The 16,403-nt window shown below is 63.4% G+C and overlaps 1 protein-coding gene across 6 annotated transcripts in view; it reads left to right on the top strand.

The window, feature by feature from the left end:
* CFAP46 (cilia and flagella associated protein 46) overlaps nt 1–11,820 on the top strand; it is an 88,879-nt gene extending 77,059 nt beyond the window's left edge. For 5 of the 6 annotated variants that reach the window (XM_045068471.1, XM_045068475.1, XM_045068472.1 and 2 more), the window contains exons 49-59: nt 463–539; nt 1,737–1,898; nt 6,252–6,316; nt 6,389–6,449; nt 6,519–6,554; nt 7,076–7,178; nt 8,203–8,315; nt 9,488–9,569; nt 10,119–10,255; nt 10,358–10,438; nt 11,265–11,820. In XM_045068471.1, the coding sequence (XP_044924406.1) occupies nt 463–539; nt 1,737–1,898; nt 6,252–6,316; nt 6,389–6,449; nt 6,519–6,554; nt 7,076–7,178; nt 8,203–8,315; nt 9,488–9,569; nt 10,119–10,255; nt 10,358–10,438; nt 11,265–11,380 (1,033 nt within the window). In that variant the 3' untranslated portion in view covers nt 11,381–11,820. The remainder of the gene's footprint in view (nt 1–462; nt 540–1,736; nt 1,899–6,251; nt 6,317–6,388; nt 6,450–6,518; nt 6,555–7,075; nt 7,179–8,202; nt 8,316–9,487; nt 9,570–10,118; nt 10,256–10,357; nt 10,439–11,264) is intronic. The other variant, XM_045068473.1, reaches the window with a different exon arrangement.
* The last annotated feature ends 4,583 nt before the right edge of the window (nt 11,821–16,403 follow it).

Below are 16,403 nucleotides of genomic sequence, written 5' to 3' on the forward strand. Positions count from 1 at the left end.
CTGAGCCTTGGACGTCGTGAAGCTGAGTCAGGCCATGCAGAACGCGCATCCACGATGCCCAACTTGGGACCCTCTGTCGTAGGGATCAAGCCCTTGTGCTGCTCCAAGTCTTCTCTGGGGGCGCGTCCTGGCCACTCTGGTCCCCTCAGCTGCTGCTGCCGGGAGCTATGGGGGGTGCGGCCCAGGTCCCGAGCCCCTGTGATTCAGGTTCGGTAGAGAAGGAGTTGGGGGGCTTGGGCACGTGGTAGTTTTGAGACTTGCCAGGAGGTCGGAGACTACGCTGAGCCCCGTTTGTGCCCGCGTGTGCCATTACCACTGGCCCCCAGCGCAGGGAGACCTGTCCCCAAGAGTGAGCCACGGAAAGGGCCTCGTGGCACTCACTGCCCTGATGTTCCCCCTGTTCTTAGTACGTGTGATGTTTACATGTTTGTAAGAACCCGAGGACGTGCCTTTGACTTCCAGGACACAGATTCCCACAGCCGCTGCAGATTCCCACGGGAAATCAAAGGGCAAAGACAAGGAAAGGAAAGTGTCCCACGGTGAGTGGGGGCCCGCGGGGAGCTTCTGCTGGAGAACTGGGGCTGGGATTTGCCCGTCCCTCTGGGAGAACCCAGACAGAATGGGAACAGGCCTCCCCAGAGGGGCTCCCGGAGAGGTGGGAGGTCCCCCGTGTGGGGGCTGGGGCCGCTGCCCACAGCCCCGCCGACCCCGGCGTGTTCGCCCTTCCTGGGGAAGTGGCAGTGGCCGTGTTGCTGTTTTTCTGTCGGCCCCATCATCCAGAGTGGGACAGGCGAGGGGGAGAGCTGCTGTGCGCGATCTGACCAAGGGTGTTTTGATTGCCGCCGCGGCTGGGCTGTGGCCTGTCCGTGCGGGTTCAGGCACTCAGCCCGGCACCTGCCATTTTATAAATCACTTTCTCAAGGGCATTTTCATTGGTTGATTTTCTGTCGCCCCCATGACAGAAGGGACAGGCGGGCTGCTCTATCCAAGGGTGTTTTGATTCCCAAAAGCGCCTGGCGGTGGCTTCGGGCCAACAGCACGCCCCAGACACGGCCGCTCCAGGTCCCACACCGGGGCCCCGCCTCCTGGGGCCGGCCCTGAGGGTGAGGGGCCAGAGTTTGCCCACCTGAGACCACTTTCGTGAATGAGATTCTGCCCTAAAGACTCCCCAGATTAAGGCCTCTGATCACTTTGAAGTGATTTGCTTTTACTTAGTACGTACAGTGAATCCAGTCCCCTTGTCCCCTTACACCTGCCACAAAGAGCCGGTTTTCTCCCAGGCCGGGAGGACCCGAGAGCTCCTCCACGGGCTGCATGGCCCCTGGAGAACCTGCCACATCGCGGGGTGCAAGTCCTTTAGCTTATGTCTTCATTCTTTGAAAGGGGGGCTCCGAGGTTGGGAGGAGTCATGACATTCCTGGACCTGCCCTGGGAACTGGCTGTCCCATGGGGGGCAGGTCCTCGAAACACGGAGGACGCAATGGCCCTGTGACCTGGGCCCTGCCTGGGTCTGAGCTGTGACTCAGCCTGAACCAGTGTCCATCCCCCCCAGAGAGTCCGGGCGCGCTCCAGGCCCTACTCCTCACAGGCCGAGCCCAGCCCAGAATTTTCCTGTGTGTACGACCCAGCTGCTGCCCTGCGGACAGACGGACCCAGACAGACCCACCCAGGGGCTTGCCCGTCCGAGGGAGCATGTCTCCTGCTGCCTTTGTAGCTGGTGTCTCCCCCGTGCACAGTTCAGCTCGACGCTGCAGACAACGTCGTCCTCGTTGTGGACAAGCATCTCCTGGAGCTGCCGCTGGAAGGTCTTCCCGTGTTCGAGGAGGGGACGGTCTCCGCTCTGTCCCGAGACTTCTCCCTGCAGATGCTGTGCAACCGCCTCCGTAAGGAGGAGACAGGTAAGGGGCGCCCCGGGCCACACTCACACTGACCGCCTGTCCGGCCCCGTCTGCAGTGCCTCGCGTGCGCTCCTGTCAGACGCCGCTTGTCCCGCTCCTTTCCAGGCCCTCGTCTGCTCGGAGGTGGTCAGAGAGCCCCTGCCGTGCGCCCAGTGTCTGCGAGGGGCTAAAGCTGAAGGGGACACAGCACATTGTTGTTGCCTCACACACCTCTGCTCGGATGGCGGGGATGGGTGCGACCCACCATAGGGCTCCTCCTCTCCCAGGCGGTGAGGGAGAGCACCAGGAGACGGAGGACACTCAGGCCGGGGGCAGCCGCGCACTCGGGCTGACCGTGCGTGTCCCGGGGGCTGTTCGCGCCCACGTGCCCAGTGCCGGTCGCCTGTGCTCTGTGCGGGCTGCTGCTCGGCTAAAGACAACTAGCTTGGACTTTGGCTTCCATCAGGAGGAGGTAACAGGGACCGAATTTGCCGTCCGGCGGGACAAGTGAAGACCAGAATAGGTAGAGCGTGGGTTTCGGACAGCGGAGGACAGGCCGCGTGGAGCCCGGTCCCTGAGAACACGGCCGACTCACGGAGGACGGGCCGTGCGCCCAGAGGAGCTGACCACCTGGCGTCAGAGCCCTCGGAGGGGGACACAGGAATTAGTAATGGCCAGTGTCCCCCCACCCCGATCTGATGAAAACCATAAGCCCATGTGTCCAGAAGTTTCCATAAACCCCAGACAGAGGCAGCGGAGAGGAGAGTCCGGGGCAGGTGCTCAGAGGGACGAGAGCTCAGCAGCAGCCACGGGCCATGCAGAAGCGAGGGCAGGAGAGACCCCGACTTCCGACGGAGACAGCCCGGCGGCGAGCGACAGCCTCCTGCCCCACACCGTGAAGGCGAGGGGAGCACAAAGCTCAGGAGAATGTGGAAACGGCAGGAAGAGGGAGAGGGGCTCGAAGAGCGGAGGGGCCGGGGGGACGGACGGCGGCGCGCGTGCCCTCCTCGGACGGGGCCGGCCGCGACCAGCAGGGAGGGCCCTCCGCGGGGCAGCTCGCGGGGTCCGAGACCCCCTCAAACAACAGGACGGCAACACGCCGCCTCACGTTCCGGGCTACGTTGTAGACTTGCTCGTGTCCGCGTCTAGGGCCACGTTTTGCCAGTTGTCTGGTTTTTGTTGTTTTCGGTTTGTGGGGTTCCGTGGTTTCCCTATGGAGCTTCTTCTTATTTAAGTGAGGGACAGAGGCCGTCTCGCGCTCTAGCTCGTCCGCTCACGGTCCATGTGGTCCAGCACGAGCTTCTAATAGAGCCAAAGTATCAACTTCCTCTCACTTGCTGGCGCTTTGGGCCTTTTTAAAAACTTGTTTTCTTACTTCGCGGCCATGAAGCTCCTCCCCATGACACGCATGAGTGCGTCTGTTTTCCCTCCGTGCCCACAGCGGGAGGAGCGGCTCCCTTTCTCCGCGCGCGAGCGCCCTGGACCGGAGTATCCTTTCTCCTCAGCTCCGCGTGGCCAGGGCTGGCGGCCGCGGCAGAGAAGGGCCACCCCGGGACAGGGGGAGGCCTGGTGGCCTGGACGTGCACCCCTGTTTGCTGCAATCTGGGAGTGGGACCCGGGGGCCGGGCTGGCACGGGAGCGTGTCCTGGATGAGCCAGGAGCCCCGAGGACAGCACCGGCTCCTCCCAAGACGGAGGCAGGAGGGTCACGGAGACCCGGGAGGAGGCTGGGCTGCTGCCTCTAAGGTCGGGGAGGCCCCGCCGTGGCCATCAGAGGCTGCAGGAGACCGAACCCGATTCTCCCCAGCGCTGCACCCACACCCTGATTGTCGCCCAGGGGGACCCCGTTCGATCCTGACCTCCAGGTCTGTGAGACACCACACGTGTGGGGGAATTTGTTGCAGCAGCCACGGGAAATGCCGGCCAAGTGTGAGCTCAGGGTCTGCACGCGTCGCCGAGCGCGGAGGGCCCTGCGCACCCCGAGGCCGGAGCTGCTCTGGCCGCAGGCATGTTTGAGGGTGAAACGTTCCCAGTAGGTCTTTCAGGAGAACCACCAGAGACAGAACCGGTGTTTGAACGCCAGACCAACAGAGGAAACCGGCAGGAGAACAAGTGATGCGGACACCTCGCCCAGTGGCCAGCGAGAGGACCCGGGGGAAGACTAAAAGTCAAAGGGCAGCGTAGTGGGGATGAGTCCACGCGGGTCAGAAGTCAGCACGCGGCCACACCAGGCTCCGTGACCGCGCGTGACGAGGCCGTCGTGTGAAACAGACCGACCACGGGCGCACGGTCAGGGCTGGGCTCATTCCCGGGTGACGAGGTCGGGTCACCAGCAGGATAAACACACTGCGCCTCACAGCGTCTGACGCAAGGAGCGGCCCACGCCCAGGGCAGGACAGGCGGCCCGGCCCGCTGAGGTAGACCGCAGTCACCCGCACGTCCGGCCGGCCGCACAAACGGCGGGAAGCGGAGAGAGTCTGAGCCGGGCCTGGACAGACAGACACGGGAGCCGCACAGCAACTGGGACGTTCTCCGTCTGCCCGGCCCAGGGCGCTCAGCAGCCCCGCCACAGCCCCCTCAGGACAGAAGCCACTACCAGGAGGCCGAGGTGCCTGCAAACTTAGAAACCGGCTTCTGCTGGTCTCCCGGGACTCAGGAGACGTGACCACAGGAAGCCCGAGACCGGCGTTAGAGCAGCAGGTGCGAAGGGCCGCACAGCTCCGGACGTTTGTGTCAGAGCAGGGGGGCTGGAGGCGCGCGAGCCAAGCCCCGGCCCCCGCAGCTGGAGCCAGGACGGCAGACGAAACGGGAGAAAGACCCCAAGAAAGCAGGGGACGCGTACGATGAGCACGCGAGCAGACAACAGCAAACAAAGCAGTATGCATTTTTAAAAATACATCATTTGTTTGACAGAGAGGGAGAGAGCACTAGTGGGGGGAGGGAGCGGGAGCAGCAGACGCCCCTCCGAGCGGGGAGCCCGATGCGGGACGCGATCCCAGGATCCCAGTAGCATCTGAAGCAAGGAGCGGCCCACCGCAGGGCAGGGCCCCGGGATCACGACGTGAGCCGAGGGCAGATGCTAACCGACGGAGCCCCCGCCAGGCATCTGGAAATAAACAGTTTTAAAAACTCATAAAATAGACACATTCTGGTAAGAATGACCAAGAAAAAAAGCGGATGGGGCACAAATACACAAAGTTAGGAATGAAAAGACACCAGCTCCACGATGCGTCAGAGACTTAAGAGATCCTGAGAGCCCTGAGGACAGCGTATTCGCACCCTGAGGCAAAGCGGACCAAGTCCTGCTCCCAGACTCAAGACGGAAAAGCCCGAGTTCCCGGAACCAGCCGGAAGGGAGAAGGCAGAGCTGCTCCTTTGAGATCGTCAGACTTTCCAGAAACCGTTCCCATCAGTCTCCACAGACAGCCCTGAGAGGAGGGAAGAGGCCAACCCGTCCTCGGCGTCTGTCGGCCCCGACACCCAAACGGCCAAGGGCAGCACAAGAAAGAAGAACAGAACTCGCGCCGCCCAGCCTGCCCTCAAGAGCTCACCAGGGTCGTCACATCGGGTTACGGGGACGCGGACGTCTACGGGGCCGTCGCTGTAGGGGGAGAGCAGCGGGTCGATGTGTGCGTTCGTGACAGGCGTGTCCCGCGAGCGGGACACACGGAACACCCCGCGCCCCGGGGAAGCCCGTGCAGACCCGGGGCCGATGGCACAGCCAGGGAGCTGCCCCGGCAGAAAGGAGCGGCGGGGGCGGAAGGAGGGAACTGTCCTGGGTTTGGGGCCCGCCGCGATCTTGCCGCAGAATCCGGCAGCCGTGGAACAGAGACGTTCACGTCCGCAGCAGCAGGCACAGGAGCCGCTGCGCCCGGGGCCTCTGACCGGGCCGCCGCGGGCGCGCTGGGCGAACGGACAGCCGGGCCGGCCGCGGGGCCTCCGGTGACTGTTCTGCCCCGGGCGCAGCGCGCCTTCATGTTTCAGAAACTCCGGCTCTCTTGGCTTTACAAACCTGAAAGCCAGTTGTTCTCACCACTTTATGCATTTTTCTCTTAAGGTGAAAAAATTAACCATTTTAAAGTGAACCGTTCAGGGGCGTCTGGGTGGCTCAGTGGGCTAAGCTCTGCCTTCGGCTCAGGTCATGATCTCAGGGTCCTGGGATCGAGCCCCGCATCGGGCTCTCTGCTCAGCAGGGAGCCTGCTTCCTCTCTCTCTGCCTGCCTCTCTGCCTGCTTGTGATCTGTCTCTGTCAGATAAATAAATAGAATCTTAAGAAAAAAAGTAAAGTGAACCGTTCAGGGGCATTTCGTGTGTTCAGAATGCTGGTGCTACCTCCTGTGCCAGCCCAGACACCCCCTTCTTCTGCTGTCCACAGCCGAGGGGGCCGTGAGGAAGGAAGGTCGAGGCCGGAAGAGGAGCCCCGCGAAGAAGGGACAGAAGGTGGCAGGCGGGCGCGGGGGGCGGGGCCCCCACCAGGACGCAGGCCTCCAACGACCCTTGTCTCTGGTGCAGGATGCCCCGCCCCGGCTCCTCCCCCATGACTGCGTCCTCGTGGACACCGACAACTTCAAGTGTATCCTTTATGGTCCCGCTGCCCGGGACACCCCGGGGCGAGCGCTGTTTCTCCTTAACCCAGACCTAGTCGTCGTGGACCCCTACGAGGAGGCGCGGGGCATCGGTGAGCGCCTCCCGCGGGCCCTCGACGCGCACACACATGGGCACACACAGGCGCACACACACGCCACATGCCACCCTCCGGGCTCTGCCCTCGGCTGCCTCCCGTTCCACGGACCACGGGAGGTGGGGGCAGTGGGGTCCTGTGGCCTGTGGCCATCACAGTCAAGTCAGGACGAGACGGTAGGAAAAGTGAACCCTGAAGTGAGGTACGCCGCCCCCTTCCCAGAGCCGGAAACCCCCCACCCTCCGCAGCCTGAGTGTCTAATTCCTGTGGTTCTTCTTTTCTAAACGGGTTTTTAAAATTTCTTTCCATCACTTCTCGGCCTTTTGGCCAAGATCAAGTGTAAAGTCTCTTTACAAAGGAGGGAAGGCGCACGGGCATTTGCACAAGCGCCAGACCGACTCCAGCACGTCTGGGATCTCCACGCCAGGGGCCACGCCAGGGGCTGCCTGCTGCCCACCCCTCGAGTCCCCCTGAGAGACGAGCTCCCGTGTTTTGTGTCCGTTCAATTCCTGCTGCAGAAAAGCTGACTCCTGTCTTCGTCACCCGGGACATCTTGGAAAGACACCGAGACTCGCTCACTGCGCTCTGGGAGGGGCATCTGGGAAGCAAGCACGTCCCCAGGTTGGTGTCGGGGCGTCTGGGGACACGGTCCTGCAGGTGCACGCGAGCTAGCTGGGGGCGCTGCGCGCACGGTGGGGACTGCTGTCCTCCGCCCCCCCATCCCTCCCTCAGGCTCCCCCCACCCTGACCCCCCATTGTGTCCTGTCAACTCCCCCCACCCCATCCGCAGAGGAGCCCAGTGTCTGGCCTTCCTCGGTCACACAGCAGGCTCCTCGGTCCTCACGGCGCCTGCATGGAGGCCTCACTGCCCCCGCCCCGCTGCTGCGGCCCCGGGGTCCCCCAGCCAGTCCAGTGCAGGGCGTGCCCCCGGCTTCCGGACTCGAGACTTGCAGAGGGGCGTGGGGAGGTGGGAGGGGTGGAGGGGTGTGTGTGAGGGAGAACCTGCTAGAGAGGGACGGACTGCCGGACCCTGGACTGCGAGACAGAAGGTGGGGCCCCCCATGGGGCGGGGCCCGTGGGGGCGGGGCTGCGGGAGAAGGGGCGGGGATGTGGGCGGGGCCCGAGTGGGCGGGGCCTGTGAGTGGAGAAGGGGCCGCATTGCAGAGGGGCCTGCTGGAGAAGGGCAGGGGGGCGCGCGGGCGGGGCCTGCGGGAGGGGCGGGGCCTGCTGGGGGCGGGGCCTGCTGGGGGCGGGGACGCCCCCCACCCCCTCGCCGGGCGTTTTCTCAGAAACCTGGGGGTGGGTGGCCCTCAGGGAAGAGTCCCTCCAGCCCTTTCCAGAGCCAGAGCTCAGCGAGAGGAGAGAGCGTTGCGGGTACCCGAGGTCCGTTCTCGGGAGAACCGGGGCTAGAACCCGAGACGGAGGTGGACGCTGCTCCAGGACGCTGGACGTTAGCCTTGTCCTGGCAGGGGTGGGGCGGGGAGTGAGGAGCGCAGGGCAGGCTGTGCTTTCAGAGCACGTCCTGACGTCTGTCGCGCCTGCTGCCCTGGGCCAGATGTGGTCCGGGCCCCAGCACCCCCGGGCACCCTGACTCCCGCTGCCTGCCTCCGGCCCCACCCGCCGGGCACCCTGCTTCCCTCCGCAGCCAGGCCGAGTGGGAGCAGCTCCTGGGCAGCTGCAGCGGCTTCTTCTTCTACGGGATGGAGAGCTTTCTGTCCCACGTCCTGGTGGAGCGCTTGGCTGCCATGAACCTACGAGGTGAGACGGTCCCTCGGGGCCCCCAGCAGCCCCCCCGAGTGCGTGAGATGCGTCCACTCAGGGACAGAGCAAGGCTCCTGTGTCCCCATCGGTCATTGTCTAAAGCAGGGTTCAGGGGGCCTGGGCAAGCACAGCACGGCTCTGGGGGACGTGCCCTCCTGCTCGCGTCCCGCCTCTGCTTCTCAGAGACCCAGTTCAGAATTCCAGACCCGGCCGGTGCAGCCAGAGGCGGGGACTGGGAGGGTCACCCGCAGAGCTGGGCCTGCAGAGACCGGGAGGTCTACGGTGGGCATTTCCAGAACACACTGACCAGAGCCCCCGCCCCCCGTAAACATGGGCACTGTAGGCCTTGCGGTCCCTCTGGCTGCCCCCTGAGGACTTCTGAGTGGGCGGTCTGGCTCGCTCTTGAGAGACCTTGTCCCCAGGCAGGGGCAGACCGGCCGCACCACACTGTCACTAGGAGAGCCTTTTCAGGGACCCTCAAGAGGCACGTAGCCCAGTGACGACAGCATAACAAGCACATGGACATGTGTCCCATGGTCAGGGCACCTGAACACCCTCACATCATTATCTGCTGTCTGGCTCCCTCCCAGCCCCCTGGAGAAGGGCCATGCAACAGCCCGCCTAGCCCTGGAAGCCTGCCCGTGGTGGCACGTTCCTTGCCCCAAGTGGAGGTAGAAACAAGGCTCAGATGTGTGAGGTCACAGGAATTCTTAGGCCCAGCAGGCTCGTGCGGGAGCAGCAGCGCTCCTGGAGCCCCTGTTCCCGACCGAGGCTGGTCCTGGTGCCCGCCCTCAGCCAGGCCACGGCAGGAAGCGGGCAGCCGACTCTGTGCACGTGGGGCTGCCAGCATGCCCACGGCCGAGTGTTGCTGTGTCATTGGGCACACAGGGCCGTGAGCCTGAGACCATCCCTGGCAGGTTGGGGAGCCGGAGCTGAGCCAGTTGCACAAGATGACTGAAAGGGTGTGGGGTTCCCGAGGCAGATAACGTCCCCGTGGGCTGGTGCAGCCGGTGGGTCTTGGGAAAGGGTATATGGACGTCAGGTCTGAGCCTCGGGCACGTCGGGCTGCGTTTCCCTGAGGCTCCCACACCCCGGGCAACATCCCAGGCTGCACCGGCTTCCTGCTCCTGGGCGTGCGACTGCAGGACTGTCCCTCCTGTGCCCCGCAGAGTGCCAGATGATGGTCCTGCTGGACCTGACGCGGTCCTACGAGAGCATGCAGCGGCATGTGGAGAACTCCGAGAAGAAGAGGTGCCTGCCGTCCCCTACACCAGCTTGAGCCAGCAGCCTGGCCTCCACACACTCAATGGGGGTGTCCAGGGCCTGCGACTGATGGGTGTGCTTCCCAGGGAGGAGGGGACAGCGTGCCCCTGTGTCCCTGGGCGGAGCCATTTGCTCCCAGTGTCTTTCCTGGAAGAGTCTTGTTGGGGGGTGTGCAGCGGAGGAGGGAGCAGCGGCCGCCTAAGGCCTGTGGGGCCTGGGCCAGGGGGCGGAGGGCTGGCGGCTGGAGGGCGCCCTGGCTTCCAAGCTCCCCACATCCCACGCACCCCAGGGCCTATGTGGGCTGCCAAGGTGGCTGAGCCGCGGCCCGTCTCACCGTGATGCTTTGTCTTCTGATTCCACCGCAAGGCTGGGAGTGGTCCCGAACCTCCGGAAGCCTTGTTTTGTTAAATGGCATTTCAGGCGGGCAGGGGGTGGGGGAGGTGGTTCCTGAGTCTTTTAAGATCCTGAAGAGTTGTCAGGATGGGCTGTGGCCTGGGGTTGGCTCAGGCCGTCCCACTGGACCTCGATCCCCCTCAGTGTGCCCCAGCTGTCCTTGGAGGACCCCATCAAGACCGCCGTCCTTCTGAGTCTGGTAGGGGTCAGGAGCATCCTGGCAAACCAGTGGCCGACATTCCTGCAGGACAACGCGCTGCGGGCCAGCATCCTGTGGGAAAGTGAGTGGGCGCGGGTGTCCCAGGTCCATCCCCAGCCCTGTGGGCCTCTCTTGAAGCCGGCCAGCAGCGCCCCGGCCAGTCTGAGGGATGTTTCCTTCCTAGGCATGCTGACTGTTGGCCGGCCGATCGGGAGAGCCGTCCGTCTCCTTCAGAGAATGGGAGCTGGTGACCCGGGGAGCCACGGTAATGGATGCTGTCCCCCATCCCCGTGGCCACCTCCCAGCCAGCGTCCCCGCGGCGCCGCAGGGCTGGGGTGTCCGCCGTTTCCAGGCCACTTCTGGGGCTCAGCACGTGCTGCCCGAGAGCACAGCCTCCCCAGTGAGTGCTGGCAGCACAGGTCCTCAGGGCCAAACACACCAGGCGTTGGAAAGGTTCAAGGTGCCCATGTTCTGGAAGGCCAGGCGTGCTCACTGGGGCGGGAGCATGAAACCTTCAAAACGCACGGTGCAAAAGGAGCTGAAAACTTAGAAGTGACGTAGTCCACAGTGCCCAGAACGCGGCCACCAAACAGTAGAGGCTGTTGAACGCGTGTGGGAGGAAGGGAGTAGGCCCTGGCGCTGGCCGGCGCCTGAAGAGGGGGCGCGGCTAGAGGAGTCCGTGGGGTGAGCAGCTGCTGGGGAGTCGCTTTGGGGACAGAAGAAGGGGAAGCCACGGCACCGCGTGGCCTGTTGTCCCCCGTGGATGTGCACTGAAAGGAAGGGACCAAACCGTGACTGTCACACAGGTCCCCCCAACAGGGTGGCCGTCAGCTGGGGGCCAGAGAGGCCCAGAGCGGGTGGGATCTTCCGACCCCTGGCCCGCAGGGCTGGGACTGGTGAGGGAGGGGCAGGCGGGCCCAGGCCTGGCCAGGTCCCTCCCTGGCTGGGTGCCACCGCCTGTGGGCCTCCGTGTCCGTGGATGTGGACGCGTGGTAGGTCCACGTGAGGCTGCGTCTGGAGGCAGGGGCAGGAGCACCCTTGTCCACGGCGAGCCCCACCCCAGTGAGCCGCACTGCCCCACTCTCCCTCAGGTGAGCCTCCGTGGGACAAGCAGCTGTCCCCCCCGCCACAGCTCAGCGACTCTGAGCGGCTGCCCGTCGCCCTCAACTTGGTCCTGTACGGGCTTCCGCACCTGGCCATCGGGTGACTCCCCCAGGGAAGGACATGGACTGCCTCTCCCAGGACCCACCACCAGCCCTGCCCACCTAGGGTGCCCCTCCTGCGGTGACCCTGCCCCCGGACCCCAGTTCTGTTCAGTCACGCCAGGGCCCTCCCAAGTCTGATCTGCTCTGGCGCCGCCTCCTCAGTTTCCTCCTGCCCGGCCCGCACGGGGCCCCTTGCGGGGTGAGGAGCGTCTCTGTGGGGCTCTGCATGGGGGCTGACCACACAGCAGCCAGGACCCCCAGAACCCTCCCCTGCCCTGTGCGTTCCCTCGGGTCCCAGTGGTGGGGGAGCCGCCTGTATTTGAGGGAGAGGCTGGCCCTGGGGCTGAGGCTCTCGGTCCCTCGAGGCCCACGGTGGTCCCCGGACAAGGAAAGCCATCGTGTTTGGTGTAAGCGCTTTAGTAAATGATGTCGAGTGTCTGCATCACGTGTCTGTGCTGTGGTCTGTGACCCTGGGTGCGCGGCAAGGCCCGAGTCTCCGGAAGGGGATGCTCTCTGTCCAGCGCTGTGCCAGGTGGCGCTCAGCCAGTGTTTGCCGAATGAGTGAATGTGTGAAATCCAGCCCCAGGGCCCGTGGATGCCCCCCAGGAGAGGAACAGAAGCTCCATGGAGAGCCACAGTGTGTCTGGAAGTGGCCGGAAGTGGGTCTCAGAGGCCCCAGGGCAGAGCGTGCTGCAGCCGCCTGTGGGCACCACAGCGGACTGGGGGAGCCTGGGGAGAAGCCACTGTCTGCAGAGCTGGACGCTCAGCCAGACTGGAGGGTGGCCGTAGGAAGAAGACATGCCCTGGTCCCCAGGAGGTGTTCTCCCACCAGGCCCCAAGCCTTCCTGGCCCACATGGAGACCAGGGCGAGGTGCTAGGAGGTACTAGGAGCCGGTGTCCCAAGAGTCTTGCGGGCTGGGGGCAGGGACAGGGAGAGCCAGCTCGAGGTTTCTCTCCGGTGGAGCCGGTGCCGTTAGAGAGCCCATGGTCTGGGGCAAGCGGGTCGAAGTGTCTTCGGGCACTGGGTCCTGGCAAGCAGCCCCTCAGATATCGGCCAGGGCCAGGCCACAGAACGCCCTGGGCCCCAGGAAGCCTGTGGGAAGGCCTGGGGACACTGGCCCTGGGGGCTGCTAGGACAGCTCTTCCCAGGCCTCCGACACAGCGAGGTGTCCGCCCAGAGGTCATGTCTTCTGCCTGCCTCACCTGGGGACTTCTGGCCTCTAAGCACCTCCTCTGGGGTCCCTGGGGAGCCAGAGACAATGACCCACAGGCCAGAGGGAGTCAGGCCTCAGGCCAGGTGCCCACTGGTCCCCTCTGGGCTGTGAGAACCAGGAGCTAAGCGGACGGGAGACAGCACACGTCCGTGAGGCACATGTGAGGGGGTGTGGATGGTGGGGTTTCATCCTGATGTGTCCTGGACTTGGGGGAGGGAGGGAAGCCCACACTGCAGGCTCCCTGCCCTGAGTCAGACGGACCCGCCCTGGGCCATCCTGGGTCGGAGCGCAGGCCAGGCCACACGGTGAGAAATCGGACCGCAACAAGGGATCCAGCGCACCCCTCAAGCCGCCGAAGTAGACACCAGCGCCTACACGGTGTGCTGGGGAAGGTGGGGGGCACCCAGGCCCGCACCCGTCCGTGCTGGGGCTGTGAAAGGACCCGGCCACAGGAGGCCCGTAGGACGGGTTCTCAGGAACTCTGCCCGTGACCAGCCTGTGGGCCGGCCCTGCGCTCCCGGGCACGCGTCCCAGAGAAGCACGTACGGGCGCGTCCACCGCGGCCTTACTCCCCCAGAGCAAGCCCTAGGGTCCAGAGGGTCCTTCGCCGGGGACGGCTGAGCAAGCTCCGGCCCACGAGCCAACGGGACTCCACGAGGAGAAGCCGTGGACGATGGCCCCCAGGTGGCTCCAGGGGCACAAGTCCGCGAGCAAGGCCACGACGGCAAGGTCACACCCAGACGAAGTCATCATCTTCTCTGCTGGTGCCGCAGACGGGGAGAGCAGGCCGGCGTCGCGGGCCACAGCATGGGGGGGCAGGAGGGAGCCCCCACAGCCACAGGCCAGAGATCGGCCTGTGCGAAACCCTTGCACGTGGCCTGTGAACGTGGCAGACGGAGCATGGTCCGCGGTCTGTGCGTGGCACTGTGCCGGGGGTTCCCACGCTGCCCCAGGGCGGCCGGGGAAGGGCGCGTCCACAGCGCTGTTTCTGCAACTGCTCGGACGTCCGTAAGCAGCTCCACGGGGGAGTTTAAAGGCAGCTCATCACTGACAAGTCTAAGCATGGTGACTCCCTCCTCCTTGGTTAATTCTTTCCCTTTTGTCAAACATGCACACATACTTCTTCCAGTTTAAAAAAAAAAGAGCTAACTAATGATCGGGAAATAAATTCAAGTCCGAGCCGCCGTGGACAGATGAGCTCCCTTGTAGAGCGGTGCTGGCTCCCACCCAAACAGTGAGAATAAAAGCCTCTGGGAATATTTCATCCGCACAAACCACATTTTTACCTCGCACCGCGTCTGCTCCCGGGAGAAATATGAAACGCGAGGGCTGGTCCGCACATGGGAGGCTTTGAAATAACTTTCTGAATTATGCCCCAGCCACATGACGAATCACATTATCAATTAGCTTCTGTAACAGACGTGGCATTCCGTAATATATTCAAGCACGGAAAATTGCATAGGGGGGATTTATGGAACCCTAAAAACTATAAGGAGAAAAAAGATCACTCGGAATTTATTGGTAATAATAGACAGTAGGTAATTAGAACGGGGGCAGCCCTCAGAGGAAGGGGGTCAGATCGGCAATGTCGCGAGGCCCGGGGGCTCCGGGAGATGGCTCTCCCTGCACCGGTGACCTGCGTGTGTGCAGGGGTCGCGGGAGCCCTTGGCTGGAGCCAGGCTTCCTGACCTGAGCCTCTCGCTCGTGAGCCCCGGCCTCAGCTGCCCAGGGCTGGGGACTGCGGGGGACCGGAGGGGCCCGACTGCCGGTGCAGGCCCAGCCCAGCGTGGCGGGGCCCCTCGCTCGCAAACCCGGCTGTTCTCTGCGTGTGTGTCACCACCTTTGTAAAAGTGGCATCCACTTTTCTAATTTAAGAATTGAAAATAGTGATTTCTGGGGCACCTGTGGGGCTCAGTGGGTTAAGCCTCTGCCTTCGGCTCAGGTCATAATCTCAGGGTCCTGGGATCGAGCCCCACATCGGGGGCTCTGCTCAGCGGGGAGCCTGCTTCCCGCTCTCTCTCTGCCTTCTTGTGATCTGTCTGTCAAATAAATAAAATCTTAAAAAAAGAAGAAAATAGTGATTTCCATATTTTTTTAAGAGTCGCATAGCGTAGGGAGGTGGGGGAGGGCAGAGGGCGTGAGAACCCCCAGCGGACTTGCCGCTGAGCACAGAGGCGGGGCTGGATCTCAGTCCCCGAGACCACGACCTCAGCTGAATCCGAGACCCACCCTCAACCCACTGAGTCGCCCAGGCGCCCTGTGATTTCCATATTCTTTAAAAAAGGACTTTTAAAAACTATTTTCTTGTAGGAAATTTGGAGAATAAAAACAAAGGGAAAAATGTACTCCCAGCCCACACCTGGGGTCGGTGTTTGGATGGATGTCTGGATTTCTCTGCCCGCGTTCCTATGCTCAGCCGCCTCCTGGGCGGCCACTCAGCACGGGTTCCCATTTCCAGATGTTTGAGTCAGAAGTCTTGAAAGCACCTTGGCCTCCAGGGGACACTTGCCCGCGTGGGAGCCCAGTGCGCCAGCACCGAGGGTCCTCTGGGCCTGGAGGGCGGGCCCCTGCAGATCGGGCGGGCAGTATGGGGGTGTCCCCCTCCGCCCTGGGGAGGTGAGCCTGAGGATGAGTGGGCTGGGGGCTCGGGTCATGTGGGCTCTGAGCCCGGCCAGCGGGGTCAGTACCTGTGGCCGGGGTCACAGTCCCGTGGCCCGTAAGGTGGGTTGCCCCAGCTTAACCCTTCACATCCGCGCCTCCGTCCCCGTGGAGCAGCATCACCCGGCCACACCCGAGGTCCCCCCTCTGTGACGCGGCCCTCACACGCCCCACTGCCTCTGCCGAGCGGGAGACCCTGGCCGCGGCCCGTCCTGGCCGGCGTATGCGCCTCCTGGCGCAGGTGCTCTGGGCTCCTGGGTACCCCAGCGGCTCCCAGCAGGTGCTCCTGGGACAGCGAGTGTGGGGTCCGCAGGCGCCTGTGCGCCAGGCCCTCTGCAAGCAGTAAGTCCAGCCACGGCTGAAGCAGGCTCCCTGCTGGACCCAGGTTAAGAAATTAGGCGGGTTAATAAAGCTAAAACGCTCACAGATGCTTGTGTGTAAATTTCTATTAAGTTCCGTCGTCCAGCACCAGTCTCCAATAGTTTAATTTCTATATTAAATAATTAAAACTCTATTTTCAATTGCTGTGAACAATTGTTTTCCTTAATGATCTTCCCAGAGGAGCCAGTAATTTTCTATCTTGTAAAAATGATTAACTGGCGTCATTATCCTGTTTCTCTGAAATATAACCGAGCCGCTCCAGGAAGGCCATCTGTATTCAATTAATGCTCCCTGGCATTAAGATGGACAATATTACTTCATGCCATGCACAACCCTGCTGTCCCTCGTTTTATTATGACGATGATGGAGATAGAAACAACCAGTTTAATTATCCCATTTCCAGCAGAAATCAATTTTCAACACGTCTTCACCCTTAAACAAGAGGAAGAAGCCGGCAGTGCTGCTCTAGGGCAGGGCTGGCCGCCCGGGCGCTCAGCGGGGCCGCCGCAGACCGTCTCGGCTCGCAGCCCATGGTGGGGTGCTCGGGGCCCGGACCCCGCACGCTGGGGGCGCCCCTCAGGGAGAAGTGGCCCGTGAGGGTCTGCGCACCGGGTGGACGTGCTGCCCCTCCCTCGGGGTCAGCCCCCTGGGGCAGCCCGCTCCCATCTCCCTCAGCATCGACCCCCCACCCCACCAGCCGTCCCCCAGGCCCCAGTCTGGGGCTGCTGAGACCTCTGCCCGCTGCAGAGTAGGGGGGCCGGGGGGATGTGTC

The sequence above is a fragment of the Mustela putorius genome, unplaced genomic scaffold (genome assembly GCF_011764305.1).
Source record: "Mustela putorius furo isolate JIRA1106 unplaced genomic scaffold, ASM1176430v1.1 tig00003909_pilon_pilon_pilon, whole genome shotgun sequence".
In the NCBI taxonomy this organism is placed as follows: Eukaryota; Metazoa; Chordata; class Mammalia; order Carnivora; family Mustelidae; genus Mustela; species Mustela putorius.